General features: G+C 43.6%; 1 protein-coding gene across 1 annotated transcript in view; it reads right to left on the minus strand.

Annotated features, from left to right (window-relative positions):
• Agbl1 (AGBL carboxypeptidase 1) overlaps positions 1 to 27,537 on the minus strand; it is a 765,743-nt gene that overhangs the window by 666,186 nt on the left and 72,020 nt on the right. The window contains exons 7-8 of the mRNA XM_059270317.1: positions 5,638 to 5,846; positions 439 to 604 (exon numbers count right to left, since the gene is read on the minus strand). Of these exons, the coding sequence (XP_059126300.1) occupies positions 439 to 604; positions 5,638 to 5,846 (375 nt within the window). The remainder of the gene's footprint in view (positions 1 to 438; positions 605 to 5,637; positions 5,847 to 27,537) is intronic.

The following is a 27,537-nucleotide window of genomic DNA, read 5'->3' on the forward strand; positions in this document are numbered from 1 at the left end:
TCTTTGACTTTAAGATCTCCCTGGAGGTCGAATCATCCACACTTTCCGATATCATAAAACATGTATCATGGGATTTAACATGGTGAAAGCTTTATTTCAGTTTTGTTCAAAAGACAAATTAATTCCACCAACAGACAGTGCAGTAAAGAGATTGGGTCACAAAATTGTGAAAAGATTGTTTTTCTTAATTAGATGAAATGACTGTGCAGCAGGCATTCAGTAGCCACCAGGCAAAGTGGCGACAGCTAATAATTAGGGACAATGTGAGTGAGCACAATGCTTGTTCTCTCTGCTTATAAAAAAGTCTACTCCTTCATACATGTCTCTAATGAGCTCATTAGAACATCATGGTTGACCTGTACAACCGCTGCTTCTCCTTGATTCCCCATCCCTCTGATGTGTTGTAAAATGCAAACACTCATCTGAAAGCTACCTTACCTTCAGTTAGAGCTTGTGGAAGCCCTGAGCTGGTGCTCCCGGGAGCTGGGAAGGTGTAGGCACTAGTGGCTGTGACCAGGGGAAGTGGACTCTCGGGGTAGCATTGCCTGAGGATCTGAAGCACCACAGAGGTCACAGGTTCCGTGCTCTTCTTGTCCAGGCAGGTCTGAGCAGAGAGAATGTTATAACAGACCCTGTGCCCAGCCCCCATGCTAGTACATTATTTCAGATAATGAAATGCACACAGCCTAAGTGGACAGTAAACAGTCTTACTGTATAATGTTTAGTAGTTTGAACATTCCAGTGGAGAATAATATCTAATCAGAATCTGCCTTTTTATTTCTATGTTGCTGCTCAGATGGCACTGGGATGAATTTAGTCTGAAAGTAGACTTGAACTTGTTTCAAGGGAGGCTGTAACTGAGGCAAGTCCTTCTCTGGGATGCATGAGGAAAGAGGAATGACACATTCCTTCAGACACCCCTGAGTCACTGGGAATTATTGCCCAAGTTAGGGAGTGAGCGGCTGAATTGATGAAAGTCTTGCTTTTGTCTTTCTGCTAGTATCTGAACAGAAAGATACAAAGAAAAAAGAATAAAATATGAAACCATAAGGAAAGCCTAAGTAAATCCCAGGTGCCTAAATTAGCCAACTTTGTATGTCTCAAAGCCCAGTGTTCTGATCCTGCTTGGTAACTACTCAAAGCAAAGAAAACTTGGATTTGCAGATGTAATATTTTGATGGTGATAGAACATGACAATATATTTCTTTGCAGACACTGTGAAAAAATGTAAAAACAAGTTTACTAAATTGATACAGAGTCATATGTAACCCTGTAACTCTTTGGCCAAAACACATCCTCTTCCTCTAGAAGCTTAGAAAATGTGTTATGTGCTGAACTTAGTGCAGAAATATGTCCACGATGAACCTCCAATCTGAGAATGTTAAAGGGTGCAGAATGTTCTGAGACCAAGAAATTATAATAGGTGCTGAGCATCCACCACAAGGCCCAGGTTATGGTGCTGTCCTACTGTGGTACCTCAAAAATCCACATTACAGGTAGCTCATGAGAGTAGAGAGAGAAAATATCAATAAAAATGTAGCTGGGGAAATGTTTCCACTAGTAAAGTTCTTGCCAGGCAAGCATGAGGCTCTTGGATTGACCCTCCAGGACCCACATCAGAAAAGCAGACAGCACAAAGAAGCACATCTATGATCCCAGCACTGAAAAGACAGAAATTTAAGGACACAGAGATCTTGATGGTCAGCCAGCCAAGCCAAATCAATGAGCCTCAGGCTCAGTGAGAGACCCTGTCTCAAAATCATGGTGGAAAGGAAATGAACACGGCACTAGATACTAACCTCTGGCTTATATACACACACACAAGAATTAGCAATGAGAGCTTTGGATTCTGTCAGGGTTAGACCACTTGCCTAGAGTGTGAAAAGCCTGCATTCAACCCCCAGCCACCCCCGCACACACAAAAAGCAGACTGCAAAATACAAGCGAGCCAACTTTCAAAACAGAAATGTCTTAATGCAATCAAGAATGCCCCTTTTCCTTTAGTGTGCTCAAATGGTCCCAATCAAGTGTCTCTGCGGACACAGCAGGAAAAACTCCCAGTGGAAAATGAATTAGTTGAAGCGAGTTCAGCCCTTTGGCCTGCTCAGATGGCCTCAAGTGTTTGTTGTAAAGCTGTTAGTATTGGAAAAAGAGAAAATGGAGTGTAGAAGAGAAAGAAGGGGAAGGGAAAGTAGATGCAGATTGGAGACGATGCTCTGAGCTTCAGCCTTAGGGAAAACAGAACAAAGACCAAGCCAAGAATGCCAAAGATGCCAACATTTCAGAGCCCAGCTCTCTCTGTAATTGCCATTGACGTGGACACGGATGGTGATTGATGGCAACGGCTTTTTTGCTTTGTGTGAGATGGTCCAGGTGAGAACCGAATAGAAAGAGGGAAGCAAGCTCATGCATCCTAAAAGTGTGGATCATGCCAGGAGCTGAAAGAAGGGGAGTGGGCAGGGTTGTTAAAATGTAAGAGACCAGGGCATTATCAGCATGCCATGTTGGGTACCTTCTTCTATTTGGAGAGAAATGTTTATGAACTTAAAGTTTGATTATTGATTCCGAGGAAATAAAATTTCCTAGATTCAATCGTCACCGTATCCCTTGTTAAAGCAGCTGCTAGGTAGAAGGGTAAGTCAGAAGAGATCACTAGGTTAAGAAGTGAACTTGGGGGCCTGGAGAGATGGCTCAGAGGTTAAGAGCACTGGCTGCTTTTCCAGAGGTCCTGAGTTCAATTCCCAGCAACCACATGGTGGTTCACAACCATCTATAGTGGGATCTGTTGCCCTCTCCTGGTATAAAGGCATACATGCAGATAGAGTACTCATACACATAAAATAAATAAATCTTTTTTAAAAAGTTCCTATTGGAAAAAATACTGTTTAAAAGGCTGAAAGCCAAGTGGAAACATCAGTAAATATGAGGAATCCAATCCCTGGGAGTTTCACCCACAAATTGTGCACATGTTTCCATGTGAAAGGCTTAGTGCATCATGGCCAATTTATTCAGCATTGTTTCAGGATTCTTCCTGGACTGCTTTTTCATATAATACCTATCAGAGATTGCAACACAGGTCAACGTCACTTAAAATGTAGATTCTGCCTTTTCCCATTTAGCTTCCTTTTACAGTAGTAACTGGAGGCTGGAAGCCTGTTGTTTGCTTACCAGTGGGATTGAAGACATACGTTACTGAGCTGCTAAGGAACTCCTTCTAAAGCGCTGCGTACATGTTTGCAGCCCCTCACATGCCTGGGCTTCCTTTGGTGTGATATTTTTTCATTGTGTCCCTCTCCACAATATAAAACTGTAAAGTCACCATCTTCTTTCTCTGCCGCCCTTTTAGATAATTTTAGTTCAGAGCAGGAAAACAGTCAATAGTATAGAGGACAGAACTAGGCAAGCATGCCAGCCAGGATGGGGGTGCCTGGTATCAGCAGCCAAAAGGGGAAATTCACAGGGACGGAGTGAGATTAGAGACTTGGAGGATCATGAGCCTACAGTGTACAAGGAAGCTTGGAAAAATTGAAAGCACTGCTTGAAATAGAAAAGCAGAATGCAAAATGTAGCTATTTCATGACTGAGAAGGTCTGAACTCAGTAATGACAGAGAAAAACACAGAGGTGAGGGCAGACAGAAAATCAGATATTGGTTTGCGGTATCGTGTTAGTGTTTAGAGGGGGAATGCTATTTTTAAAGAGAATAGGGAAAGTCTAGGGACACGATGGTGGGAGACCAGCGCTCTCATTGGCTGCTTCATTACCCCTGCATATACCCAGGTAGAGTCAATTTGGAAGGTGTCCAGAGGGGAGCAATGAGCAACAGAGACTGACAACGAGGAAAACAACAAGGACCATGAGGCATATGAAAGTGAGCAGAGATAGATAGCTGGGATATCTGTAACATCAGCTGGGAGGGTATCGAAATCGGCCCTAGTCAAGTGTAGCTAAGGAATGTGTTCCTTGGGTTGAAGCCCAAACATCCTTGGACCACACCCCCTACCTGGTGCAGATAAGTGCCAGCCAAGGAAGAAGCTATTCCCTTCCCCTGCAGGGTGTCTTGGGGTGCCCATGGTGCAAGGACACATGCATTTCTCACCTGACATTCTGTGTGGTGTTCCACCGCTCTGAGGGTAGCTTCCCATTCTGAGAGTCATCAACTAGGGGATGGAATGCTCTTTTCCTTAAACTTGGTTTGACGAGCTGTCCAATAACTTAGCTTTGGGTGTCATCTACTCAGAAAAGACTTAATGTCTCTAAATGATCTTCTCCCTCCATTTGTAGGGGTCTGTCTTATTTTATTGGTCTCACAGACCACTGCAAAAATCTCTCTCTCTCTCTCTCTCTCTCTGTGTGTGTCTCTCTCTGTCTCTGTCTCTCTCTGTCTCTGTCTCTCTCTGTCTGTCTCTCTGTCTCTCTGTCTCTCTCTCTCTCTGTCTCTCTCTGTCTCTCTCTGTCTCTCTCTGTCTCTCTCTGTCTCTGTCTCTCTCTGTCTCTCTCTGTCTCTGTCTCTCTCTGTCTGTCTCTCTGTCTCTCTGTCTCTCTGTCTCTCTCTGTCTCTCTCTGTCTCTGTCTCTCTCTGTCTCTGTCTCTCTCTCTCTGTCTCTCTGTCTCTCTCTCTGTCTCTCTGTCTCTCTCTCTCTCTCTCTCTCTCTCTCTCTCTCTCTCTCTCTCTCTCCCTGTCCTATCCCCTCTTCTCTCTAATAAAGCCCATTCTAACTCTGGTAACCATGGCTTGTGATTCTTCCGCTGCCAGCCACATCGCGGCCACATCGTGGCCACCGCGGTATTCAGTGCCAGCCACCAGCGCTGCCAAATGCCCTTTCAATGGATGTTTTGTTCATTTAATGCCTGTCTCCTACTAGGATGTGAACCCCATAAGATCAGAAGACTTATTTGCCATATTCCCCAGAGACTCCAAGTACTATTTGGTCCAATGACTGCTCACACTCAAAAGAAGAAAATAAACTATTAAAATACAGTATGTACTTGCCTGAGTGCATGAACCACATGAACTTACTTAGTGCACAAAATCTAAATGTTTTAATTCTACTTTTTTAGTGTATATGTGTGTGTTTCTTTTATTTCTTTTGTTGTTGTTGTTGTTGTTGTTGTTGTTGTTGTTGTTGTTGTTTTTAGGACAGGGTTTCTCTGTGTAGCCCTGACTGTCCTGGAACTCACTCTGTAGATCAGGCTGGCCTCGAACTCAGAGATCTACCTGTCTCTGCCACCCAAATGCTGGGATTAAAAGTATGGGACACCATGTCTGGCTATATGTTTCTTTAAAAAAAAAAAAAAAGAAAGCAAATTGATTATTTGAAAAGGCAGAGGTAGCTTCAAAGTTTCACAGCTTTAGGCTGGGATCTGTGATTGTGGAACCCGTACTCTTAATAACTATGTTATTTGTCATCTCTACTAATAAACACACAATGATTGAATGAACACATACTGATTGAATGACTGAATGAAAACAGGAATGAGTGAATGAAGAGGGATTTGAATTTAAAGCACCTGCCATGTTGAAACAGGCATCATGTTGAAGTTGTTTGCATTTTCTCTGCTCTGTTCAGGACAATTTTCAAGCTTCAGCCTTCAAGAATCACCACTGACTCACTTAGGAAGTCCCCATGCTGGCTACCTGTGCAATGCTGAAGAGAGTCTCCATGCCATGGGCTGCCAGGAAGGCCTCCCTGCCGGACCGGAGGGTGACAATGTGCCTGAGACAGAGCAGGAGCCCGTGGCGGATCAGCACATAGGTGTCGGTCACATCATGGCTGTGCCAATCCTGATGTAGCCTGAGCAAGCTGGTGACATAGCCTCTGTTCACTGCCCTGCGGCTGTTAGACTCTGGAGAAAGAGGGAAAAGGTCATGTCAATCTCAGCTCCCCAGGACGCAGTTGCCTGAGAATGCCACAGTGTGTCTCCCACATAATACTTATAAAGGTAATAACAACTTTTCGGTACATAAAACTGGCAGGTGTTATTTTAACCACATGATCAAAATCAACAGTTCTAATAATGGGACATGGGCTTGTAACATGCCCCCTTGTTATGATGGCCTGAGAAGAACACAGCATTACTTCCATAGTATTCCCGCCAGAACACACGACCTTAATCTTAGCATTGGGAAAGTCGGCAAACTCATAGTGAGGTAAGTGCTATAAGACACATAACCTAGGTTGTTCACAAATGTCAAGATAATAAAAGGAAGAAGACAAAAAAAGACTTGGAATGGGGACAGAAAGAGATATGAATACATGCCACCTAAGAGCAGCAGGTAATTATAATTCAGATAATGGACCAAGTTAAAAAAAAAATCATTTCACTAGAAAAAGCATCAGTGACATGCAGGTTAAAATTTGAGTAAGGTTTGTAGATCACCTTGTTGCATGGTGTCAACATTTATGTTACATAGCTATTTCCTTCTGACTGAAACAGTCCCTCCCCCTCCTGGAGGGAGGCTCACAAGACAACTCACAAGATCCCCAAGACCCTTCCCCAAGGTTATATAAGCAGGAAGTAGCTCTAGTGATCAAGGAGACTCTTTTCCGGAGCAGCCGCCTGCAAGTTCTGAGGGGTACAGCTGTAATTCTCATGAGTCATTGCTCATGCGACTGGGGTGGGCTCTTGGGTGACACAGCTGTCTGAGTCACCCATGTCCCTGTAACTAACCTTTAACCCACGCTCCTGCAAAATCACCACAGTAAACTCACAGTTTCAGTAAGCGAGACTTAAGTAGAATCTTTTCTTTGATCTGTCGTCAGTGCCCTTTCTGTGATGAATATATGTTGATTCATGTCTCCACGGGGAAAGTCACATAACACGGTTGCCACCCCAAGACTGCTTGACAGAGCCATAGATAATGTGGAGGGGAGCTGTTGAATGGCTCCCGCTATTGGCAGTCAGACATGCGGCTGAGTCTGGTGTATCTGAAGACGGGGCATCCACAGGGACAGTCGCCATGTGGCCATCTTCCCCCCACGTAGTATGGGATGGTGTGGCTCCTTGCTGTTGTGGGCGTTGTGTGGTCTCTGCTTTGGACTGACAACACATGCCACTGACGCCAAGTCATCTGAGGGCTGAGTGCCCTTGGAGGAGATCAAGAGGTGACCGGCTTCCTCCAGGTGGCACAAAGTGGCTCATCTTGAGTCTAACATGGGTCTGAAGATGCCTCCCGATGACTGCTGAGCTGGAGAAGATACCTTTAATAACTTAAAGTGGTTCGTGCTGAAAGGGTTCAGAGAAGGGCTGGGGTAGCATCTGTGGGTGACATACAACTGAAGCGGAACTTTCTGACTGGGGAAAACTTCCGCCCTTGTGGGGGAGGGGCGACACTGGGAGAAAGGCACATGGATGCTCTCCTCAGCACTAGCATGATAAAGCAGAAAAGGCTAGGATGAGACTGGGGTGTTTGCTTGCTGTTTATCATAGCTGATGGGACACAAGGGAGGGAGAGTACACATTAGATCTTGCTAACGAGCTCTTCCTGCGATCCCAAAACATGGAATCCATGGGAAGAATCAGACAACAAGAGAGAAAGAGAATGAGATCAAAGAGATGGAGGGTTCTATTTCAGTTCAACCTTTGATGCAGAGAAAGGGGATCCTTGACTATGCATGAAGATGGGGGCTTTAATAATGGGAACTATCATAACCAGGGAACAGTCTATCTCTGAACTTCTGGAATTGGGAAAGAATTTTAAGCAAGCAATGGGAGAGTCCCTCACAACTTTGCTTGTGAAGCTGACAGACATGGAGGCAGACAAGATCAGTCTGAGTACTGTCCAAGTAGAAAAGCTGAGTAATGCAACTGTTCATCCCGCCTGGAGACAAAGACTTCATATGAGGTGATACAAAGGTCCCTGATGGACAGGCTCATACAACCCAATAGGGATGCTTGATGATCACTCAGTGAAGTCCTCATGAATATCAGAAATGGAGAGATAAGAGAGGATGGACACATATTACTGAAGGAATTAGGTGACAGGTTCTCTTTCATGCCCAGTTCACTGGGTCAGACAAGTTTGTGTTCACTGAAGAGTGATAATTATATATTAATTCATCAGGGACTGCAAGACTAGCTTGGAGCTTTAGTGGCTCTGGAAAGACCCATAGTAGGGCAGAATTTAAGGTCAGAGGAGCTCTGAAAGATCAGACATGTAAGTCATATTCATGAAGTATAGGTCACATGTTTTCACCTCACACACGGGTACACTGGATGTGGAAGTTGTTCTCCCAGGCTGAGTCCTTTCAGCAGCCAGGTGTGGCTGAGAAACAAGCAGTGGGTGCTGACCTGGGGCCTGTCAGACCCAGGGAGCCAGTTTTCAAATTGCCTTCTAAATGTCCGTAGATCACTGCTGCTGTCAGCCTCAGTTATGGGGAGAAGCTTCCCTTTTCTTTGCAAAAGGCCGTGGTTACTTCAGAGACTCATAACCTGTTAAGCTGCTGAGAATAAGTGGCAGTTACTGTGACATAGTAGTTCAACGCTTCCGTAAGTGGAAGAAAACAAGCAGACATCCACATCACCTTCTCCAAGGTTCAGAGAACACCTCTTCTCGAGGCCCAGGAAGCTCACAAAACTACTGAATCGACAAGATGCCCTTCTCCAAAGTTATATAAACAGTAAACGGTTGTGGCGCAGAGACTGTTCAGTGGAGCAACTGCCTACCAGCTGGGACAGGAAGTGCCACCCATGCAGGTCTGTGAGTTGAGTCGTGACCTAGGCAGGGATTGGGTTTTGGGGTGACACAGCTGCCTGAGATTCTTGTGTCCTTATAAGTGAACCATTATTCAAGTCCTGTAAGTAATGTCCCAAAATTAATCGGTTCCCCAAGATAGACTTTCAACAGAAACAGTGCTTTGGTCTGTCATTTCCTATCTGAGAAGAATAGATATTTGTAACTCTCGTAACTCACCAGGAAAAGTTACACAACCATTTATTTTTAGATTTTGTTAAACAGAGGTTATATAAGAAAAGATCCTACTTTTTTGTAAATTCACTATTAAAAATATGAATGTCATTAAGTTATTAGAAAAAAGAAAATGTTGGAAGAGAAAGGGGGAGATGAGGAAAGGTGAGAAAGAAACAGGGAAGATGAGAATGAAGAGGTGGAGGAAAGAAGTGAGTATTTTCATATTTCCACTCTTCTCTGTGTCTCTAAAGGCTGGATTGGGGAACAGATCAAGTTAGATACCTCATCTTGAAGGTTATCACTGGTAGGAGACATGCTAGGTGCTTTTCCCAGAGTAGAGAGGCCAGTTAATGGGCAATCACAGGGTCACATGCTCAGTTAATATAGTTACCATGTCATCATCCACTTTCAGGCATTGCTTTATTTTGGACCCTCATTATACCACATCACCTCTGGCCTAGTGAAACCTTCCCCTCTCCAGGAATGAATCCAATATGATGTACTTGATCCTCAACTCATGGACACTAAGCGTGCACTTCATTAACTATCAGTCAGATCTAAAGGACAAACCAAAGTCATAGAAGTAAGTTTTCCTCACTCCATACTCCTTTGAAGGAGTCAGTCCACAACCTCTATGGACAAGCCCTTAAATGGACCATGGCCCTAAGTGAAGGTGTGGTCCCTTCACATTCTCTCTTCCCACCACACGTTGACTCCCTACCACACCCAGATTCCTTTTTAGCACCTATGGACATCCCACTTTTCTCTGGGTCTGAAACTGATGATTGCTGCTGTAACAACTTGTGTCTGGTTCTGTTGTATCTTCTGTTCAACACACCAAACTGAACCTCCCCTTGGTCAGCACTGTCCTTGTGAATGGCTGTCTTAGCTTATGGCTCCTCTAGACAGAAGGACTATAAAACCAAACCACAAAGAAATTACAGCAGAAGGCCAGGCTCAAAACAAGAAGGGAACTCACTATTAAACACCAAGATGGGCTGTAGGAGAAGAACAAGCCGCTCTGATGATGTTCAGGCCAAGGCTGAAAGTCCGCCCTAAAGGGTTGTCCTGTGGGGCTCCCCAATCCATATCTGATAGAAGTTTAACAGAGTTCTGCCTTCCCTTCCTTCACATCATGATTTCTCTGTCTCAGCTCAATTTTCTTGGTGGTCTCCACTGAGACTATTATATGGATCTGTCTATCAAGATACCTTGTCAATTGTCTCTGAAGAAACAAACACATGGCCAAGAACAGTCCAAGATATCTCTGTCAACAGTCAGTCCATGCTGTTCTTCAGATTAACTTCCCTGGGCCACAGAGTGAATGAATGAGTGTGGGAGCGTCAACCCAATCAGAGGAGTGTGGGCCTTAGAGCGTCTACAAACCAAATGAGGCATGCTGTGGGGCTCTAGAGGACTGACTCTGTGACTCCGCCACAGATGTTCGAATCCTGCCCTTCTCTCGAGGCTACGTGGCTCCATTGTATGAACTACTCATGCTGCTTTATGAGACAGTATGTGCTTCTAGCCAAATGTGCGTGAGAGAGCTCCCCTGAGCTGTAATCAAAAGAGCTTCAAGTATTATTTTTCCACAAGACCATGTAAGTGCACACCAGTGTAAAAAAAATAACAACATGGAAATTCACTGCTGCATTCCATGGAGGTTTTTTCTCATAACATTAACAGATCTTTTATTTTGCTTGTTTATAACATTTTAAGTTGCAGGCCTTCACTTAGCACCCCTGAGAGTTTTGACCCGGGTGAGGAGTTGATTTTATTTTGGTTTTTCTTTTTATAGCATTCCATGCAGCCATGACCCTGAATCGGGAGTGATAAGACTTATGCCTGGTGATATGTTTGTGAAAGATTTAAAGCTCTTCCAATGCTTCCTTTAACAAATTATTCCTTTGTAACAAAAGTATCTCTTGCTTTGGATGATCTCGGCCACATAGTGCTAGAATTCTTTGCTGCCTAAATGAGGTTCCAGTCTACCTGATACCTAATGTTTAAAAGAAAATTGGGGACTAACAAGGAGGTATTCAAAGAAAATATTTCTTGGTGAAAAGTGCCAGAAATGGCAAATGTGGGACACAGGGCCCCTGTATGCAGTGGAAGGTGGATGACATTTGTCTTTATCTATTCTAAGGCAATGAGACCAATAATACATCATCCTAATGACCTTCATTCATTATTCATTTTGGGTAAGAAGGAGTGAGTAATGGAGATAAAAGGTCTCTAATTGTCCAAGAGAAAAATCTCTTTTCAAACAACAATGATTTTATTCATGGTTTTCCTGTTAATCCCCAACAAGCCGCCATGTTTACTAACTTCTGAAGCGACTAAACCTCCTTCTTTGCTGACCCTACATCAGTCAATCAATCTCTGAGAATAGTTTGGGAAGTTTTGCAAAAGTCAATACGTATCTAACACCAGACAAGTGGAGAATCATCAAACTTTGGAAAAGCAAAAGTGGAGAAGAGCCAAAGAATGAAATGAGGGTCGCTAGGATCAACAGCTCAGAGGAGTTCCTGGGAGATTTGAAAGAAAAACACCACTTCTCAGAGCAGAAAAATATTCAGGAGAAAATGTGAGTTTTCAGACACAGTTCTGGGTGAGCTCAGAATCCTGGGGACTCTAAGCTCCCCAACCCTCTTCCAAGTAGACCAGCTCTTCTGTAGTCTGGCTATATAAATGGCTTCTTCCTAAGATTTTTTTTTTTTTTTTTTTAGAGAAATGGATGTCTACTGTGTGTGTGTGTGTGTGTGTGTGTGTGTGTGTGTGTGTGTGTGTATCCATGCATATGCGTGTGTGTGTACACACACACACACACACACACACACACACACACACATCTTAATTTCCTAGAAAGCTGAGATGAGGTACATCGATTGAAGATGGGAGTAGGATTTAAAGACAGAGGAAAATCCTAAGGCCTTGTATCTTTCTGCTTCCTGGGCATTGCTGGTTTGGTTGGCCACACTAGCTACCGTTAAAGATCTTTGGCCCATTTTCCATTATGGAATCCTTGAACAGCAGAGACTTGATTCATTTTTTTCACTCCAATTCACCTTTCTGTATTCTACTCACCTCTCTGGGTTATGTCCTTTCGGAGCCTTCCTTACTTTTAGCTAATTCTCGGTATGAAACGTGGTCTACTGGTATCCTTATTTGGTATCCTCAATTTTACTCAAAGCATTTTTAATTGAAGTTCAAATGTTTTGTTTAGGAGAGATACCCATTGGTGCAGTTTTTTGCACTCAGGTAAAAAGAAAAATATGAAGAAACCAGGAAAAAAAACATGCTAAAGTATCAATGGTATTTAGCTACAAGAAGGGGTATTGGTGATCCATTTGCCTGTTCAGATTCTTCTAACATTTTTACTCCAAATATTCTACAATACATTTAAATAATTAGGAGAGTAAGGGGGCAATAATTTTGTAATTTGGAGCTACAAAGTAGTAGCCCATAGACTTTTGGTGTGTACCATGTTGTCAATGTTTAATCACAGGGCAAGCAGGCCTGCAGGTTACCATAGCAACCACCTCACCTTTTGTCTTACCCCATCTCCTTTAAAAGTGAATTATCTAGCTAGGCCCTGAAGGCATTGGTGAGCAGAACCATCTTTACAAAGGTATTTGTCTTCTAAACAGGAACACCTAGAGACCTTTCAGCCTCAAAGGATTGACTTTCTCCTGGAGAATCGGGAGCCTCACAGCAGCTGCTTGTGAGAAATGCTCGGTCTAGATTAGTACCTCCACAAGCCTCCCACTGCTCTGCCTTCTCATTTGGCAAAGGTAAAGGGAGCTGTCTGTCATCACTGTTCTTTATTCCCATACCTCAGGATTGGGTCATTCCTTTAGAGGTAGAGTGAGGTCCTTCAGCAAAGGAAATGTAGGACTCTGCAGCAGAGGATCATGTGACACCATAACAGCTACATTAAGAAATGAGACAACCAGATCGGTGGAAGCCGCTAAAGTCATCTTTGCCATCCACAGGCATTCATCCCTGCTTTGCCAGTCCTGATCCCTGTGCAGACCCCTTAGCTTTCTGCCAGCTGTCTACCTGGAGTCCTGAACAAGGCTGGGCTCTACCAATTCTAGCTGTGCAACGTTGAGCCTGTTACTTCACACCTCCGCTGTTCAGTCTCTTACCTGAAAGGCAAAAACCAGTAAGAGCTTCTTCATTCTTAATTTGAGAAAATTAACTGAGATAATACCATAAAGCAAGCCATCTAATGCTGGACACACAAAAACTGCTCAATACCTGCCGCCTGTGAAAATCACCATCATCAACATGACCAGCACTGTTTAGGATGCTAATAATCCCTCAGTTCTCGTGCACAACAAAGTAGCAAATGTCCCACATGTATGTTCCTTTTGAAATCCTCGTGCAAGAACAGGAGCATCAGAGTCACATAGCTTTTGGATTGAGCATTGACTGTACCATTTCCTAGCTATATAATCTTGATTGCATTATTGAGTACTATGCTTTGAATGCATTTACAGTTGAAATGTGCCCCCTCCTGCCTCCCCTGCTAATTCAGGGGTAGCCTGTGTGGTTCAAGGTAAATGCATAGATGTGAGCCCCTAGCTATAAGATAAAGAACAAGTTACAAAATACATTGACACAGGGTTAAAATTTCCATTCCAAAGAGAAGTGGGGCATAGAGAGCGGGAGTGGTCCCACCAGAAGACCAATAATCACCATAGGGACTATGTGGTGAGCCAGTCAGCTCACCATAACAGACAGCAAGCAGAGGGATTCAGGAAGGGGCAGGGCATGATAGGCACCAAAGATGTGACCCCAGTAACTACTTCATCAAGCTAGGCTTCCCCTCCTAAAGTTTTCCAAATATTCCAACACAGCACTACCAGCTGGGTGCCTGGGTTCCAACACTTGATTCTGTGAGGATATTTCATATTCAAACCATTACAACTACTCTTTTTTCCCCCTCATTCAAAGTAAAACTTTATTTCTGGCTCTCAGTTGACAAGAAAATAGAACATTTCCATTATATATATGCTTGTGCCATAGTAGAATCTTTTGATTTCCCAGAAGCAACTTGCAGGTTCATAAAATCAGAAAGCATGCTTAATTATTGTATTCTGATTTTATACACTTATGCATTATAATCCATGTTTGTCCCCATGTTACATAACCACATTTGGCTCTAAATCATTGTTTCTTAGTCAGACTTTCATGAGATGACTAGCCACTTTTTGAAAATTTTCAAAGAACGGGAATTCTGTGAAGGGTGTGGTTCCTGAATGGAATGCTTAGGAGTAAGCGGGCATTTCCTATATCTTTATAAAGTAACTTCTTCTTTATAAAGTAAGTTCTTTATAAAGTACCTCACTTATACCACAGGGACATATGCTCAACTACATCCGTGGCAGCATTACTTGTAATAGCCAGAACGTGGAAACAACCTAGATGCCCCTCAACTGAAAAATGGACTAAGAAAATGTGGTACATACACACAATGAGTACTACTACTCTTGAGTGTAATGAGTTATATGTGTATTAGAATAAATGCGAAGACTGGAGGCCTTCTGACACTTCTAGGTGGAAAGATGAGTTCAGCTACATTGTATGCTCTACCATGCTATCTTGGGAAATTCCAAACTGTAAAGATCAAAGAGCTCTATGCTTGGTTCAGAAAATTCCTAAAAGTCCGTTTTCTGAGCACATGTAAGCTCTTTCTTCTCAGGAAATAAAACTCGGAGTGGACAATCACTTAGAAAGGCTCATCAAATTACACTGTTGTAGTGATATATTGTGTACCCTAATAGCAAGGAGAGCCACACACTGTACCTTCCAAGATCTTCTTGCAAGCCTTCTCCTCACAGCCTACCAACCAGGAACAATCACATCACAAAATGTGTTCAGTTCTGATCAGGACTTCCCACTGAAACATGCACTTTGATCCACAGCACTCAAGTCCCACAATATCCCACCTGGAACTCCCAGTTCTGAGACATCCCGAGGCTCAAGATAAAGATGTCCCTACCTACAATATGTACTGTGTGCACCTTTGCCATAGATTGTTTTGGTGAGTTTCTCAGTGAGCCAATTTAGAAGATATTTCTGGACAAAATAGCCTTTCCCAAGGCTTCCAAATCACATTATAAGACAATGAGCTGCCTGTTTTCCCACTGTAATACCAGGTATAAGGGGAGCTATTTATTTGCTGGATGTTTTCTATGTGCTGAGCATCAGCTAATCGTTTCACGTGGATCGCCTCTTTTGTCTTATGGAAGTGCTGTAGGCTAAACATTATGTGTCTCCCTTTACAAATGAAGATGCAGAATCTGAGGGATGCTGAAAGGTTTATTGAAGTCCATCAAGCTTATACATGGCATCTCTGGGACTCTAATGGACTCTGCCATCTGACGGCAGAGCTGACATCCTATGCTATCCCCAAACCGTTGATGCCCCAGTTAGCATCCAATCTTGCATCCAGTACAAACACAAGACTCTTCCCAGTACAGCTAAATTTCTTGTAAAATGTTTCTGGAAGGCTGCTGGAGATAAAGCCTAAGGGTCTCAGAGGAAATGGGTTTCCTTCCCCATCTTTCATCTGCCTCTTTCCTCCCAGTTCTAGTGAGAAGCCAACTCCCGAAGGTTCATGGCCCCAAATAAGTAGCCAACAATAATTCAAGTCACTCAAGGCAAGGTCTGGAGGGTTGAGGGGTGTCTTCCCGATACCCAGAGGGAAACCAGGTGAGGCCAGGCCAGAAGTCGGGTTCAGAATGTAACAAAAGTGCTCTGATTTTGAGAAGGAGAGGCCTAAAGTTGTCTTCACTCATTCACTCACTCTGCGGCTGCAGCAGAGGTATGGCTCCTACACAGAGGAGCAGCAGCGAGATGCAGACTTAAATATAATGAAACACTATCAGGAGTGGAAACCACACTCGATCATTGGTTGCTCGAACAACAGTGATGATGTCAAATTCATTTACCGGTGCTCCTTTCCCTGTCACGTAGATACATTTCAGTAAACTTGCCCATAAAGTGAGTATTGGTTTCAAACAAATCTTGTTTTCCTATCACCTGCCTTTATAAACTTAAGGACACTTTCTCTTAGTGCCAGGAATGGCGGCTCAGACGGGGAAGGAGTCACCCATAATGCTTCCACAAACGGTTTTGAATCTAGATGTTTCTCTTTTAAATCTGAAGCGCCTCCTAGTAGCTTGCTATGACACAGTTCCACATCAGAGGAAGGTTTTTCCTCAGGTAAGCCTTGCAGTTGGTATCTGCCTCTCCCTGCAGAATGGGGGGTATACCATTCCTCCTCCTCCTGTGCTCGCTGCCCGGTGCAGGACGCTTGGCAGCCACGCTACACTCCACGAGAGAAAGGCCACTGGAACAAAGATCCTCTGATTCCACATTCCACAAATCAATATTCTCATACCATAATTTATTGATTTTTTTCTTTTTTGTGTGTTTCTGGGGCTGGAATCTAAGGTAGGCCCAAACTATACCACGGAGCTGTGATTTAATCACTTTAAAAAAAAAACTTTCATTTTATTGATTGATTGATTGATTGATTGAGACAGGGTCTCACTAATTGCCAGGCTTTGAACTCACACTCTTCCTACAGCTTCTTGAGTAGCTAAAATGACAAGCCTGACTTATACTTTTCTCAGTTCTAAAACCTATCTTCCATGTTTTTGCAAATGGTAAGGTGTTACCAATGTGCTTGTCTATTGCAGTTGGCTGCATTTTTTTTCACTCTTAGTGGTATGTGGATATTGATGATGCACTTTTCAGGTGGTGCAAGAAAATATTATCAAATTGTCACATTGATACTTTAGAAAATATCTAAAATCAATTGATTCCCAGCAATGGGCAGCAACCTGGATGGTTTACTTTGCATGCACAAAAAGACAGAGACCTTTTCCCTCCAAACCAAATCCTGCTGCTCCCGCTGCTTTAGGCAATGAATTAGCAACTAAAATCATGTTCACACACCTAGGGTGCTGTATTAATTCACTCAACAAACGTTTACTTAGCACCAGTGATATGCCAATGTGTTCCCGGAACTATTGCTGTCGCTAGGAACACAGCTAAAAACAACATGAAGTCCCAGATCTCACGGGACATGCCTGAGTGTGAAGGCCATGGAGGGGTGCAGGTGCCAACATCCACAGAAACTTCTGGAAGTGGCCAGTGGAAACTGAAGGGATCTTCCAGGGACTGGTGGGGCAGCTATGTTAGACTGGGTCAGGGAAGACTTTGCAGATGGGGCACCTGGGGCTGAGACCCACATTGTAAGGAGTTACAAGGCATAACCTACAACTAGAACATTCCTGAAATCTGGAGAACATAGCAAATGGAAACTGTCAAAACTCAGTGGGGAAAAGTAACGAAAATCAGAGGAGCTGAAGCCACGGGGCAAAGGGAGGGGGAAGTTACAGGGGCACGCACACTTTGAGAGCCATTGCAGAGAGCTACACAGACGTGAAGGAAGATGTCAGGCCAGAATTTTCTCACCCTTCATGATTATCTGTCTCTGGCATCTCTGCAAAAGAGACCCAAGGAATGAGGAGCTTTGCCTTGAAGCTTCAGGGACATTTCCATGCATCCATAGTTTGGATCTGAGCTTATTCTCTCAGTGGATGAGAAGGTGCTCACCAAGCCCCAGGAATAACTGTTACCCCTGCTGAGGCCCCGTGGGAAACCCTGTCCCACACTTCACTTGGCTGCTTCCACTGCCAGCGCATCAGAGGACACCTGAAGGAGACAGCCAGGATTTACACCTGGAAGGAAGGAAACAGCCTTCCTCCCCTGCCTTCTCTGCCGGTTGATACATGAGGCACCTGTGTGCTGTGGCCCCTTCTGCTTCAGACCACAGTGCAGTTGAGCACTATGGACTTCAAGAAAGCAAATTGTGTGGTTTTATAGACATCGTGTAATTTAGCCCATGCTTCATGGAACCTCCAGACTCTAGTATGTGAGGAGGAGCAAAGAGCACACACATCTAGCCTTCTGCCTCTGGCCTTGTCATCCAATAGCACATCACTATGCAATGCCAAGTCCTCGAGCCTTCTGCATGCTCCTTTGAACTCAACTCCAGTCACTATCAACATTTCCATTCTCTCGACTATTGCCTGGAATATACCAACAATGACCTCCTCCAAGACCGCTATGTCTCCATTCTCTCTTCCTGCACAGCCCATCTTACTAAAGCACAACATGGAAGCTTTACACACACACACACACACACACACACACACAGAGAGAGAGAGACAGAGAGAGACAGAGAGAGACAGAGAGAGACAGAGAGACAGAGACAGAGAGACAGAGAGGCAGAGAGAGAAACAGAGAGACAGAGAGAGAGATACACACGTTGCCACCAAAAAGCAGACAGTAATGGCTCCAGGAAACATGGAAGGAATAAGGTTCCAGGAGAGGTCTGGGATTATGGACAGGAGCTAAGGGAGAGGTTGAGTGGCATCTCTAACCCTCACTGCCCCCCATTTATATGCACATCTCTGCCAATATTTCATTGAAAATCATTTACTTAAAAAATGGATTTGAAACCTTCTGGAATAAAAATAAATGGATATATTTTATTCCCAACACACCCAATGCATATTATGCAGCTAGGAGGAGCTTGGCCAACCTCTCTGAGCCTCAAAAGAACAAGACTTTCTCAACCCTCCATTGTGGGCATCTGGATCTGGATATTACTTATTGTAGGGGGACCATCCTAAGCATTGTAGGATGTCAGTAGCAAATTTTGTCTCTATTCCATAGCTTCCAGGAGCAACCCTCCCGCAGATATGATACTTACAATGTCCTCAGCCTCAATAAATGTTCCTTCAGGGGCAAAAATCAATCACATTGAAAGTCATTGTCACAGAATTGTTAAATATTTACCTGTCTTATAGTACTGTTTCGGGCATTAAATGAGGTAATATATGAAAAGATGCTTTGTAACCTGCTACTTCTAGAAGCTGTAGGAAAGAGTTGATGTGCATCTTGACACAAATAAATAATCACACAGTCAATCGTGGATGTGGTGAGGAAGCAGTCATGTGCCTCTAGAGCTGGGGAATGTTTATCTTTTTGTCTATCCCTTTAAATCTTTGTGAGACTTTATCTTTGTCAACCCACAGCCAGCCATCAATTATGCCAGAATGATACAAGTTCTAAAATCTAAAGGGTTTACATCGCCATAGCCCTGAGTGTTAACTCCTGAGTGCCCAAAATGGAAACAAAGGAAGTGCATATTGATGGACCGAAGGGGACCAGATTTGCACGTATTTGTGTGTTTGTTCATTCCTTTGCTTATTCAAAGAATTTGCTCTGAATGCCTGCTGTATAAAAATACATTAGAGTTAATGGCTTAAGAAATAAGGATTAGTGGAATACAGTCCCCAGGGCTGAGGCTCACTCCCTGTAAAGCAGGGGTCAGCACACAGCCCACAGCCTATTTTTATAAAGTTTTATGGGGACACAGTCATAGCTATTCCTTTATGTGCTTCCTATAGCTGCTTTGCCCTCTCGGGGCAAAGAGAAACAGCTATTACAGAAACTGTGTGGTCCACAAACTCTAAACTATTTTCTGTGAGTCCTTTCCCAGAAAAGGCTTCTGCAGGGAAGATGGACACTAAAAACAACCAGGTGTCATTCAATGCAGGGGACAGATCTTAGGAGACTAATTTAAATCTGAACATCAACTCCTAAACCCTCCAGTGGCAGGAATGATAAACTAACATGGACGTTTAACAAAATCCAGTGCCCTGCTCCCATTCCTGGTACATCATCTATTTCTGTGTTAACTCACTGTTTCTTAAAGGGGACAGACCTGCCTACCTTGATAGCCATGTCTCCATGGATGCTACAGTTTGACCCCACAGTATCATGAGAGCAGACATCATGAGTACTCTGTAAAGACTGGTCTCTACCATGTCTTGCCCTTATGGAGATTGTGTTACGCAATTATATCAAATGCATGCCCTCTTCATCCATGACTTGGAACCTTGGACACTTTTACAGTCTTTTTAAAAGAGCACTATGGCCCAAACTTGCAAGCAAATGCTAGGATTCAGGGAAAGCCCTGGAAATAGAGGTAGTAAAAGATAGCACCCTGCCTGTGTGTAAGAACAGACCCTAGTTAACAACTACATGGCAATTATAATTTGTAGCCAAGTTTTGCATCAAGCAGGAGCATCATCATCACCACCATCCACAGCTCTGTTAAGACCCAAGATCGTCACCTCTGAAGAGTTTGACCATCACAGGAAGGGAATCTAGTACAACTCCACTGTCCTCAATGTCTCAGGTTCAGTTCAATTGCTTAATTAGGCCCCTTAGTCCTAAGAGACTTCAAGATGACTAAATGGGGCCTTGATGATGAATACAAGACTCTGGATTTCTCTGGGTCAAATTTCACTAGCTTTTTCTTTTTCTTTTTTAAATGGCCACTACTTAGAGAAGTGTGGCACACTTTTCCAGCCACCCACAGGAAGCATCATGTCACTCCATCTTTTAGCTGTAATCTCAAACAACAGATCAAGCCCCCAAAGACTCCACACAGACACTCATTCAGAAGTTTTCAACGTTGATTTCTTCCAGACCCCCGGAAACTTCTCTGGAAGCTTCTTGGAGTCTACCAAGAGTCGGGAAGCAATGGAAAAGCCAAGCTGTTGTTAATTGGGGTCTCCACCTGTGCTCCCCTTGTGTCTGCTGCGCATGTGTCATTTACGCTTAGGCTTTGATGATAAAAAAAGAAGATTCTGTTCCAAAGAAGCTTCAACAACTACCACCACCCCCAATCCTCCACTTACAGAAAAGCAACCTGAACTCAAGTGCAATGCCGAAGGTCAAGTTAGATGGAATAGTCAATCTACAGCTGAACCCAGAGTCCCAGGCTCCTGGCTCCAGCTGAAGGTTGGCAGAAATATGAACACGGGGTGCTTTGGAAGCAGTCACAACCGAGGTAGAATTTTGTTTTCCTTGTATTGTTTGTGGAGTCTCAGCAAGTCTTTATTTTCTGCTAGCTACATCTTCCTGGCACATAAAATGGGCACAGTAACATGATTATTACATAAATGAGGACAGAGAATTCAATGGCACGTGAGCAAAGTGTCCAGCAAGTTTACCAATCTTCATAGTCATCACTTCCTGCTGTGGGTGTTCTGGTATGCAGTCGCTCTCTTTCCAACCTCTCCCACTCCCCAGCTTACAGAGGGCTTGCAATAGCAGTTCATTAAAATGCCATCAAATGGGAGGAGGGACTCCTGCCGAGGGTGCAGAACTAGAGGACTGTTGTCCTTCCACACTAATCTAGGACCTTTACAAGTTGTCACAATGTTCTAGGAGACTAGTGACCCTAACTTCCAGAGTTGCTGCTGTCAAGCAGCGACAGCCTGGGAAAAGCTACTCGGACTCCCCCGCCCCCGGTCAATCCTGCTCAATCATGCTAACACCACCAGGAAGGCAACAAATTCCATCATCCGATGTTTCTAACCCCAGGCTCCACTCACCCGGCCTCCTCCCACCTCCCTTAAATAATGGCTGCGCAAATGCCTCTGAGACCATCTTCAGCTAATTTCCTTCAAGACATGCAAGCTGCTAACGCTGGGAAGCACAGATAGTGTGCACTAGCAAATATGGCGAAAATTAGATTAAAATAACCTCCCGATAAACAAATTACTCACCGAAAATAAATATTGGACTAGTAATAGTGGGGATAACTAGAAGAACAGCCCCACCACATGGCAGGAAGAGGAACTACAGGAGCCGCTGTCTGCAGCTCAGCCCACACAACTCTCAGTGTCAGACTGGGGGTGGAGGGGGAGGAAAAGGGACAGCAGGGCTGGTCGCAACCTTTTAACTTATTTTTAAAATACTTGATGTACTTATGCAAAATACGTAAGTATTTGGCAGAGAAGGCTGGACTTTGAGCCAAGAAAATAAAAAAAGGAATATGCCAAATTGTATGTGGCACGACATAATAGGAGCCTGTAATCTTCCTAGTTCCTGCTCGCCCCAGTATCTCACGCCCTCATTCATCAGCCTTGCCTGATGGTCACCCTCCAAGCAGATGACATGGGCCCCTCACACGCACGCTAGGGTTTCAACGTCTCTCACTGGGCCCCATTCAAATGTTATGTGGAGTGGACCGTGTAATGTTTCTGACTTAAGTCACACATGATCTTCCAAAACAGTCCCTTTGATACTTGGAAAATATTTACTTGGCTTCCTTTCCGCATTTGGTTGTACCTTCTTTGGGTTAAGCAGACCCAGCCTCTTGAATCTCTTCCTGGTGCAGTACAGGGCTGAGCTCACTGCAGGGTGAACCCTGAAGCCCTGCTAGCTGGATAAATTATTTAAGCCTTCCAAACTTCAGTTACCCAACCTGTAAGATGAGGATGGCAAAAAAAAAACTCCTCGTCAGGTTAAATGTATCTACAGTACCTGACATACTTAGAACTCAATTAATGGTGGATATAACACAAGTGTTGTCATTTTAAGCCAACCTTGTGATAGATGTTGCTTGCTATGCTGACTTCATACGAAGCCAATTGCAGCAGTCCATCCCTGTGTGACAAATGTATACATAAAAAATCAATATTATTTGAAGGAGATTTTTATCTCATCGGTGAAATATATTGCATGCTTCCCCAGAAGTCATAGGATATCAGGTTTATGAACATACATACCACAAGCACTAAGGCACAGTGTAAACAAGTTCTAGGAAACTGGATTCCTTCCTCATTCAACATTAATAATTAGCAGAGCCTCTGCTGTGGCCCCGTATGAGGTATAAAGATGTAATAAGAAGCCTGACTCCCGTGGGAAGGCTCCAAGAACAAAATAGTTATACATGTTTATCTGCAAAAGCACACGATCATTGATCACACCATGGCTAGTTCCATTCTGTGCAAAGCAGTGGTTCTCAACCTGTGGGTCATGCCCCCTTGGGGGATCATGCATCAGCTTTCCTGAATATCAGATATTTACATTATGACTCATAACAGTAGCAAAATTACAGTTATGAAGTAGCAATGAAATAATGTTATGATTGAGGGTCACCATAACACGAGGCACTCTATTAAAGGATCTCATCATTAGGAAAGCCGAGACCCACTCTACACTGTAATGGATTAAGTGGGTAGTACTCAGACATCCCCTGACAGAGGCATGTGTGCCCAGATGAAAGAAGAGTCCTGTGCACTGGCCTCTTCTGCTTACTCCTTAGTTTTATTCTATGGGAATGAGAGGGACAAGAAAAATCAACAGTTTCTAGGGTATTCTGGGGCCTTGTATTTCTAGTAATGTCCCTAAATTATCTTGCAGGGGATCCATGAGAACTAGATTGACATGGCTAAGCTCTCTACTTGGCAAATGCACATGTTTGGCAAAGCATGATGGGCCATGCCTGTTATCTCAACACTAAGAGACTGAGGACTGAGGATCAAGAGTTCAAGTTCCGTCTGGATCACACACAGTAAGTTCCAGACCAGCCTTCTCTAAAGGAGACTGTGTTTTGGGGGAGCAGGGGGAGGGCAGAGGAAAAGGAAAAGCTATTTCACTCTTCTTAGCCATTCCACCATATGTCACATTTCACATCATACTGTGCATGATAAATATAGACATTACTATAAGTTAATCAAAATATAAATAATGATTGGGTTGGAAAGATAGATGAGTGGGTTGGTAAAGCGCTTATTGTGCAAGCATGAGGGCCCTAAGTCCAATTCAACCCCCAGAAGCCACACAAAAACACCAGGTATGGTCATGAACATGCTTGGAATCCCAGTCCTGGGAAGGTAGAGACACACAGATCCCTGGGGCTCACCGGGCAGCTACCTAGCCTACTTGGCAAGCTCCAGGTTGAGTAAGAGACTCTTTCAAAGAAACAAGATGGAAAGTGACTGAGGAATAGCTTCTGAAGTAGATCTCTAGTCTCCACATACAAGTGAACTCACACAAGTGTACCTGTATGTACAGAGAGAGAGAGAGAGAGAGAGAGAGAGAGAGAGAGAGAGAGAGAGAGAGAGAGAGAGAGAGAGAATGAAAGACAAATGTTTGAAGAAATACAAGGAAAACTCAAGGTTTTATAGCTGTGACATTCTGACCATCTTCAGTTTCTTTAGGAAACAGACACAGGAAGCACAATGTCTGGAAAATCTGGAGTAACAGGTTGTCAAGACAGGTCAGTGCTCCTGGAGGTAAGGTCACAGGCTACGTGGAAACATGGATAAGCACACGAGTCCGGTGAATGCTGCTCCAATCTGCTGGTACTTGTGTATGGCCACTGGACCAAAGGGGCCACAACATCAACCATGTTCAAACACACACACATTCTGAAGAGATGCTGGCACTCCTAACATCTTGAAATGGGCCCATCTTGGGCATTTGACAGCAGAGCAATCATCTGGCCACCGTGTCCTCCAGCATCTGCACTCCTGGCCACCAGGCCACAGCAGGTGTTCATTCTGAGCATGAGGCTGTCTGGCCATGCTAGGTCTCTTTGTGTCTACAAGGTTTGCCCTTCCTTCCTATTCTCTGCAATAACACTGCTGCAGGCTGTCCCCTGTGGATCAGACAGACAGAACACTACCTAGGAAGGCCTGTGAGAAGTCTCATCTTCCCACCAAACTTTCCATTAGCTCTCTTTCATATTCCCCTCCCTCCTTTCTTCTTTGTGTTTCTTTCTCTGCTAACTTCTCTCAGCCTCCTCCCATTCCCTAACTTCTGCAAACTTCTTAATGCTAATTCCTAAGTAGGAGAGATGTATGAAGCAGACGCCTCATTCTCTCAGGAAGATTTAGGGCCGGAACCAAACAGAAGGTGTTTCCTTGTTACAAGATTATGACCTTTAAATTCGGGCAGCAAGGTTAATGCTAAGACATTATTGGAAGATTCATCCCTGGGGCCAACAGAAATCAGCTCTCATCCCATTGCTGCGCCTCATTCAATGGCTGCGTCCAGGGTCACAATTTTTCATAAATGCATTTATGGTTAATGGGCATGGAGAAGAGATTAAAAAACAAAAAGAAAGAGAGAGGAAGTGTGGGGACAAAGACATCAAGAGAGGGCTCGGAGAGTGAGAGAGAAGGGCAGAGAGAGCAGTAAGAGAAACAGAAGCATGGTGAAGGGAGGGAGGGAGAGAGGGAGGGAGGGAGGGAGGGAGGGAGGGAGGGAGGGAGGGAGGGAGGGAAGGAGAGAACAAGATGTTGTTTTGGCTTGTTAGAGAAAAAACAGCATAAGCAATTGAAGTAGTGCGATTTCTTAATCAAGGCTTTATTAAATTTTGATAATAAAAAGCTAAGTGCTTTTGGATAGAATAAAACACAAAAAGGCAAGTTCTTGGTACAGGAACGTTTGATGGAGAATTTGTGCATGTGTGAGCATAGAGAAGAACTGATTTGAGGAATGATGTGGAATTTAGATCAGGCCATTCTAATCTAAAAGACAGAAACAAATGGACTCTTGAATGCACAATGATTTGTTTTTTTATTTATAGTGTCAAATGGCTGAGACGATTGGGCAAGAGGCCTGATTTCTAAGCAAAATTTGCCTGCCCAGGAACTGAAAGAGATTTGAGACTCCTCTTGCTTCATTTCTCTTGCACATCTCCTGGGCTGGCTTTTCCTGCAGCCTCTGTCTGATGAGAGAGAGAGAGCCAAAGGAAACGAGTAAACTCTCCCTAACATGATCCAAACTTCCTTCCTTTCCCTGGGTCATTGCTGTGGACAGGCCCCACACCTCCCGAAACTCTGAGTCCTGCTTTTTCTGCCACTAGTGGGGATCAACTCCAGTCGGCCACAAATAGGGTCTTGGCGACTTCAGATACCTAAGCCTGGCCTAGTATTGACTGTCATAGGAACACTGACTACCCCCAACCAGTAAATGTTTTGTTCTAGCTTTATTTAGACTGGGCAATGTCCTCTGTTTGTGATGTAGTTACTGAGACCCACTACCACTGTCAACTTTTATACTCACTGTGAGTAAACATCAGTGCCAGAAGAGCTGACACTTGAAAGAAGTATGTCTTTTGTAGGTTAAAGTTTGAATAACATTCCAGGAGACCTGTGCCACATGCAGTTTGAATTTTAGACAGAATCTAACTTGTTGCATTTAAGTTCAACTGATAGGAACCCACTCTGCAATTCAAGTTAAAAGGCATTCCATGTTAAGGTTTAGCTACACAAGGCATGTAGACATCATAAAGTGACTAGCAACGTCCAAGACATGCAAAGCCCTGCAGAAGTCCAGCCTGCTTGTATTGGTGTCATCTAAGTCCAGATGCACAATTCCATGTATACTTTGGTTAGTCTAGTAACCAATGACAGCAACTGTTTGGTAGGCTGTGCTTGCTCTTCAAGCCCATAGCCCAACTTTTCCATCTCAGTGGAGCCTTCCTTTGTGCTGAGCTCATATATGATCTCAGAACCCTTCTACCTGCACATTAGTGTGGCCACTTGTGATAAAACCTACCTACCCTCCTTATTCTAAGACTTTCAAGAGCTTCCCCAGCAGGTTTCCCTCCAAGTAATTTGTGACTGTTTATAATAATAGTCTCCCTTTAGTTCTTACCACTTATGAATGTATATGAATGATGCTCAATGCTGGGGAATCTTAGATCAATTATGAAAGATGAAAATGTTTATGAAATGCCAAGAAAGATATGTAGGGAAGGATCCTTTGAAATTTCGGGTAGATTTCAGCTCATGTGTGTACCCAAATAGGTATCGGTGGTTCTCAACAGGAAGCAGTTTTGATTCTCATAGCGTGGGGTGGATTGTTACATTTAAACACAATGCCAGGTGCTAATACATAGAGATCAAGGGTGTCACTAAATAGTCCACGATGCATAAAACAGATCCGAACAAGAAAGAAATACTGAATCCAGAATGCCAATGGTGCCAAGGATGAAAGACTGATTGATATATGTGAAGGCTGTGTATTTAGTGTGAGAAAGAACATTAGAGAGCCTCTGATCCAACTGTCTCATGGTATAAACAACCAAAGACCCAGGCAAAGACTCATATGGACAACTCAGCAGAATTAGCAGATAATTCCATGTATCTTCCTAATGGGACAGGAAAGCCTGCTTTATATGTGGAAGACAGCAGACTTTCAGTTCCCTAACAGTCTATTAGTAAAGTAAATAGAGATTAGAACTACAAATGTTAAGACCATTGGTTCTAGGCATAGATTGTTAGATTTAGGTTGTAAGGAGCAATCTCACTATTTTGTGTGGGTAAATATCACAAATCATTCAATTAATTGTAACCAACAAATATGTACTTTCAGCTCTGTTGTGCTGCCACAAGAAACACATGGATCAATATAGATGACCCTGTCTGTCCCTTAAAAGCTTCTGTTGAGAGACAAGGACAAAAACAACTTCAGTACAGTACAGTCAACCCTGAGGTAGGAAAGCCTGTGGGAGCAGAGAGCAGTGATGCCTAAGCAAGTGATCGAAGGAAGATTCTACAGAGGACACGAGTCAGAGCCGACCTCTAAAACAGTGCTTCTCAGCCGGTGGATTGTGACCCCTTTGGGGGGTTAAACAATCTTTTCATAGGAATTGCCTGAGACCATCGGAAAACGCAAAGATTTACATTACAATTCATAACAGTAGCAAAATTACAGGTAAGA

The sequence above is a fragment of the Peromyscus eremicus genome, chromosome 1 (genome assembly GCF_949786415.1).
Source record: "Peromyscus eremicus chromosome 1, PerEre_H2_v1, whole genome shotgun sequence".
Classification (NCBI taxonomy): Eukaryota; Metazoa; Chordata; class Mammalia; order Rodentia; family Cricetidae; genus Peromyscus; species Peromyscus eremicus.